General features: G+C 30.5%; 1 protein-coding gene across 2 annotated transcripts; it reads left to right on the top strand.

Moving 5' to 3' along the window:
* Positions 1–348: 348 nt before the first annotated feature.
* Positions 349–2,806, top strand: LOC108342501 (uncharacterized). Of its 2 annotated transcripts, none has more exons than XM_017580286.2 (2): positions 349–402; positions 1,300–2,806. In XM_017580286.2, the coding sequence occupies exon 2, from the start codon at positions 1,547–1,549 to the stop codon at positions 2,654–2,656; it is 1,110 nt and encodes a 369-aa protein (XP_017435775.1). In that variant the 5' UTR covers positions 349–402; positions 1,300–1,546; the 3' UTR covers positions 2,657–2,806. The 2 variants fall into 2 exon arrangements, with proteins under 2 accessions (XP_017435775.1, XP_017435774.1); XM_017580285.2 differs by lacking the exon at positions 349–402 and adding an exon at positions 713–914.
* The last annotated feature ends 3,836 nt before the right edge of the window (positions 2,807–6,642 follow it).

The raw sequence follows: 6,642 nt of genomic DNA, 5'->3' as shown, positions 1-6,642 counted from the left end.
TTTTGTTTCAGCTTATTTATCATTATTTTGTTTTATAATTAGAAAAAAAAATAAAAAAAAATAAGTTATTTTTCATTATTTTGTTTCAATTTATTAATTTATTGTCAAATAAATTATTTTCTTTAATGGTTCTTTTAGTGATAATAATGTTTAATAATAAATACATTTCCATAATTTTATTTTTCTGAGATTCAACATAAATTACTTACATTACATTAAATTTAGTTAACTTATTAAATTCACAAAGGGCTACTCAAATGTTGTTTTCACACTCATTAAAATATATCTTTGAAATTACTTTATTAAAAGGAGGTTGTAACTTCTCATGAACCTCAAAATCTCCTTTACGAAATTTTTGGAGATCGATGTCGGAAGATTAACACAAAAACTTGAACTTGTGAGGTATGTGATTGTTTCTCTTTCGTGCTTCTTACATCCGAATCAGAACAAGGGTTAAAATAAAAAGGGTTCACCTTTTAAATTCAAAGCCATTCCAAAGTTCTCATTTTTCTTTTAATTAGATAATCATTTCCAACGTAACTCTGATATTTTCTTCCCAAAAAAATGCTTTTGTTTTCTGACCAAAAGGAATATATTTTAATTAATTCTATTACAGCGCAAGTTTTAGAGGGTGGACCAATTAACGGGGTTGACAAAGAAGTAAAAAAAAAAAAAAAAAAAAAACAGACATTACTTTAGGGGCAAGTCGGAGAAAAGCTCAAATAGTAATAGATTTCTGTTCATGATTCTCTTGTCTTGTTTTTTTTCAGTCGTGTCGAGTGTCTCCAAGCCCTTTTGTCCTTGTTTTGTTATCTCTGCTTAACGAAATAGAGGAAGTGATCTTCTGTCGTATGTTTTATTGATTCTAATGAAATTTAACTCACTCCTTTTCACGTTCTAGGCAGCAAGTCAAGGTATTGTTCTCCCTTTAGTCTACTCGATTACTTTGTTCAACTGGGGTTTTCATTTTATGCTATGGTTATCATCCTTTGTATATTGAATTATGTTTCCCTATATCATATGTTTATTCATTGTTTTCTGTTTACTTCATTTTGTTAGTATTACTATTACTATTATTCTTGTTGTTGTTACTTTGTTCTAGGAGAGTAGACATAACTATACTGATTCATTTTTGGGTTTTGGGTTAGTTTTTTTGTCTCTGTTTTTCTAATTTCATGAATATATTGTATCTTTTGTGTCTATTCTTTATATCCTAGTAATGAATATAAGTATGAAAAGGTTGGCATAGAAAAAACTTCGTCTAATTTTGCGTTTTTCTTGGCTGGGGTTCATTTCTAGGGAGACTTTTTTGCTTGTTTCCACATAACTTTTGAGAAAGCTGTTTCCAAGGAAGGCCACAAGAAGTTTCTTTCAAGCTTCTGAATTGTACGTAGTCATGAAGCCAACCCGATTTGAAAGGCGTTGACGTGATTCCTCCTTCCTAGAATTCTTCCTTTTGAAAAACAAACTCCACTATCCAAAACCAAGTGCCCACAGATCTGATTCATCTTTTGTGTCTTGTGTTGGGAAGCAGCAGTTTGCATCAATGAGTATTACGAGAAAGGGAAGTTACAAAACTGTTGGCTCAACCTCAGTAGATACTAGTGTTGGTCTTGTTTGCCACTATCAATTTGAAAATGGGTCATCTCAGTTTGTGTTCATGGATATTGAAAGCGGAAAAAGAGCTTCCCTTAACCACTGGCTCTGCTTCTCCACCGAAAACTTTGTGCAGACCCTTGCTTCGAGCAATGGTTTAATTCTCATGTCAGGTTTTAGTGAGGAGCAGTTCTGTTATCATGTGTTCAACCCCCTCACCATGCACAAGTTCACAATCCCTCAAACTAGAATCCAAGAGCATGTTACCGGAGTTGGATTAGCCTTTGATGGATGCCAGTTTGAGGTTGTGGTGGTTGAAGCATGTTCTTCCCAATCCAATCAACTAAAAATTCATGTTTTCTCTTCTGACACTGGCAAATGGAGGAGCCACCACCCCATCAACATAACTGCTCCTTCTTTGCCAGAATTTGAGTTCCAAGAACATGGCACACCTCCTCTTTACTCAAACGGGTCAATTCATTGGGAAATTGGTGGACACTTGTTGGTGTATCAAGTCCAAGAACGCCATTGTGAGCTATATGAACTACCAAACTATTCCAAGGATTGGTCTTGGCAACCAACATTGGCTTTTCGCCGTCGTTTGTGTGAATCAGGAGGCAGGATTTACTATTGCTACACTGATTTTGATGGCTTCCACATTTGGAAACTTCTCAACGAGCATGAGCATGAAGGGTTCCTGTATCTTTGGGATTACAAAACGTTTCCTTGGAGTTTAGTCCATAGTGTTGAGCCTGAAGTGTTCATGTCTAAACTCCAAAACTTTTGTGACATCTTCTTCTATGATTGGGACCCTTTCAAGATTGCACCCATTGCCTTTGGTGAACAAGCACAAATCATATATTTGCAGCTTCCAGGATCTGTTGTTTCTTACAATCTTGACACAGGAACTCTGAAATCAATCTGCACCTACTCTTTTTCAGACATGAACTTCAATTGCTGCTCCTTCTTTTCTTCAACTTCTCACAATGCACTCAGTGACACCAATGGAGAAACAGAGCTCAATCTACCCATTGCAGAATTAGAAAAGTTAGCCCTCTAAATTACCTTTTGTTTCAGCTATGACTATTGGGTTCATGTGTCATTGAACTCCATAATTCTAGTACTAGTTTTTGACGTTTTGCTTATGTATGTGTGTAGAAGATACTTGAATGCTTATTCATATAAATAATTATCGTTTATCATTTGTATATATATGTATGTGACCCACATGCACATTTTCATTTTACTAATAGATTAAGAGAATGTTTAAATAAATTTCTTGGATAACATTTTTGACACAAGAAAAAAATTAGTCAACTTGTTCAAAAGTTCTAATTAATTTATATATTAAATAATTTTTAGATGTTATCTTACCTTAAATTCTTCTAAAAATTTAATTTCAACCTAAATTTTAATATTTAAAAATATTTTCTAATTTTTTTCTTTTATGAAAAGGGTTTCCAAGCCGATTCTTTTTAATAAATGTTATTCTTATTTATAACAAACCCAGTTTAGAACTTATGTTTTCTTTTTTTAAAAATAACTCAACCTATAAGTTTTGTTGTGTTAATTATATTTAGACTAAAATATTTTTTATTAAATCAACGAGAAAGAGAAACAAATATTATCGAGGAGTAATTTTGAAAATTGATTAAGATATATTTGTTTTTATAGATTAAATCAACTACTGCTATTTTTTTCTCTTTTTAATATGAATTAGATAGCCACGTCTTATATTGGGATGAGGTCACATAACTAAGAGTGCGTTTACAAAAAAGTACGTAACAATAGACAGTTACAAAATACCACTATACATATTGATATCTACTGTTTAAAACTAATTATTGTGAAAATAAGCTGTCATTAATAGAAAGGTCAGATAGACTGGGCCCGAATCCGCAGGCCTTCCATTTGGGCTTTCTGTGACCCAACCTGGGAGCAACTTTTACAGCGTTATTTGTTTTCACCCCTATACTTTTCATGTGCAACCCATGGTGTTATCAAAAGACCAATATAACCCTGTGACCTTGACCCCTTGATGCTGCTGCCCCTTGTTATCGTCCCCTTCGTTGTATCATGAATAAAATCAAGGAAGAAATTGTTTTATATCGTACAATTTAAAATTTCTTTTATGAAGATAAAGATTATAGATTAAGTAATTTATTTATTTTCAAATTGAACGATTCAGAAAAACTTATAAATTATACAATGAAAAGCTTTTAATATATTTTTAAATACGTTTAATGAGAACGAAGATTTTAATACTGAAATATATTAAAATATATGATGAGTTGGTTCAAATTATAAAAAAATTTAATAGGAGCAGGAGTAGGTCAAATAAAATTAATACTAAATTTTTGAAAAAAAAATCTTTACAAATTAAAATGTTTTTTTGGAATATAAGAAGATTGATGTTTTAATATGTTCAAAAATATATTTTTTCTATAGTTCAAAGTATGAATGATTTTTTAGAAGAAATTATGAGTTTTTTTTATAATAGGTATTTTTTTTTACGTGTAAGATGTAATTTTATCATGGATTTTGTGTGGTCTTCTATTTTTTTTTAATAAAATCTCTAAATGATGTCTTAGCTTGGAAATGTTTTTTCTCATAGAAAATGGTTTTCGGGTTGTTTATTCCGGAAGCTTTTTCTCATATAGAAAATAATTTTTGGATTGCATAATATTGAAGAAATTTTTTGCAAATCATAAGCTTTTTTTTATGAAAAAATGAATTTTAAATTTCCCAATTCAATAATAAAAAAATATTTTAGATTACACAGCAAAAAAATTCTCAAGCATAATAAAAAAGTAAAACATGACTTTCGTTTTATGTATTGTGAAAACAATATTTTATCACAAAATAAGAAGTAAAACAAGTTTTTTACTAGAGCAGTGAAAACGGGTCACCCGACCTGACCCGACCCACCACGGGTTGATCACTTAGTGAGCCAACCCAACCCGGTTCATTTATCAGAGAGTTAGAAAAATTCGAATCCAACCCGGTTCATTTATCAGAGAGTTAGAAAAATTCGAATCCGGCCCGACCCACCACGGGTTGGTGGGTAAACGAGTTGGCTCTGACTCACTTAATTACAATTTTTTTAAATAAAAAAAATTACAAACTTTTTATAATTCAAATCTAAAGAAATTTCACTTCCAAATTTCACTCCTATCATGAGTGTTTAATTAATTTTGAAAATAAGAAACTTAAATAATTTTTTCAAGCAGAAACAAAATAATAAATATTTTTTGTAAAATTAAAATTAAATTTTAATAAAATAAAATTATGTAAGTGGGTTGGTAGGCCAACCTGGCCCACCACGGGTTCAACCCGCATGAGCCGGGTTAAAATCTGACCCGCATAAAAAAATACAAATTTTTCAAATTCAACCCGGCTCAAACCCATGATGGACTGAGTTAACCCGCGGGTTGTGACTCATTTTGACAGCTCTATTTCTTACACAATATGAAAGTAAAAAATGATTTTCTGTTGTTCAATTTGGAAGGACTTCTATACTAAAAGTTAGTTTCGGACTTTATAATCTAAAAGTAATTTTTTAACAATAAAATATAAATTTTCTAATTAGGAATGTTTAAAAGAAAAATATGGAGTGCAGAAAGAAATCTCCTTTTAGAGTTGGGCTTCTGGTGCACTTTAAAACATTTGCCAAAAATGGGTTTTCAATATCCCCAGCTTTGGGCGACCTTCTTAATTGTTTACATTGGAATGATGAAAATGAATTCATACACTTTCGAAAATGTAATGCGGAATCTTGTAAAAAAATATTGAATTACATAATTCGAATATTTTACGAAAAAAGTTATGATTTACAGTATGAAATGTGTAATCCAAAATTAATTTTTAATTAATCTGGATAATATAACTACAAAATAAAATTTTCATAATTGTTTAAAAATACTCCATAATATTCTCGCAGAAAATATAAAAGTACAACTTTTTCAGAGTTTAGTGACTCAGATTATCTAACTCTTCCATATATCAAGTAAAAATCTAAAAAATAGTCTAAGAATAGTTGTGTTTTTAAAAAAATGACACTATAATATTTTAATTATAAAATTTTAAAATCTGAAGTTCATTTTATTAAAATTTACTATTTTTCTAAACTTTCTTTTTTAAACTTTATTTCTACTCACTAGATATATGATTTTTATATTCACCTTTTTAAAATTGTAGGATTGTTATATGTGAAAGCTCTATACATTCATCCGATCAAAGTAAAAGCTATATGATTTTTATATTCACCTTTTTAAAATTGTAGGATTGTTATATGTGAAAGCTCTATACATTCATCCGATCAAAGTAAAAACTAGAGTAAGTTCTTTTTATTATTTTTGAGGTGTTTTGTTTTTTGGATTGTATATAGATTGTATGGCTATGCATGTAATTCAAATATATTCTAAGTGAATCTTTGTTACTCTATTATCATAGTAATATATTTAGATTTTTAATCTAGGTCTTATTTGTCTAGTTAGGCCATCTTGTGATAAATAGAATCTTAGGGAACATTTGTGAGATTATAGGCAATTTAACCAAGGTAAGGAAAGTTAATTTTAATCTAAGTACATTTGAATTGCATTGTTTGATTTGGTTGTTTGGTACTGTGTGGGTTGTTTGGTATTGTGTGGGTTTTTTTTCTAACAAATTGGTTTTGTTTATGACTTGTTTAAAAAAAGGAAAAATCTCATTTGGATAAAGGGTATCATTGATCACGTAGATTTGTGTGTATACGTTTGAACTCGTTGGTCAAGCCAACCCCCATTGGATAAGTGCTAAATTTGAGTTTGGCAATGTCAGGGGAGGAGGAGTTATTGTGCGAGTTTGCTCTTATTGGATGATTTATTTGTATTTTGGTATAATGCTCATCTTGTTTAGCGAACTGTTGATTGTCCAATTCAAATCAATTTTAGCAAGTGTACTGAGTGCATTTGTAGTATCAATCAAGTGTTGTATCCACAAGGATTTGTTAAGATAATCCAATATTCAAATATGAGTTAGACTCAATGAAACTTTTTTTGTTGTGAT

Source organism: Vigna angularis, chromosome 6, assembly GCF_016808095.1.
Source record: "Vigna angularis cultivar LongXiaoDou No.4 chromosome 6, ASM1680809v1, whole genome shotgun sequence".
NCBI lineage: Eukaryota > Viridiplantae > Streptophyta > Magnoliopsida > Fabales > Fabaceae > Vigna > Vigna angularis.
Note: the sequence above shows the minus strand (reverse complement) of the source record. Positions and strands in the feature narration are given on the sequence as shown.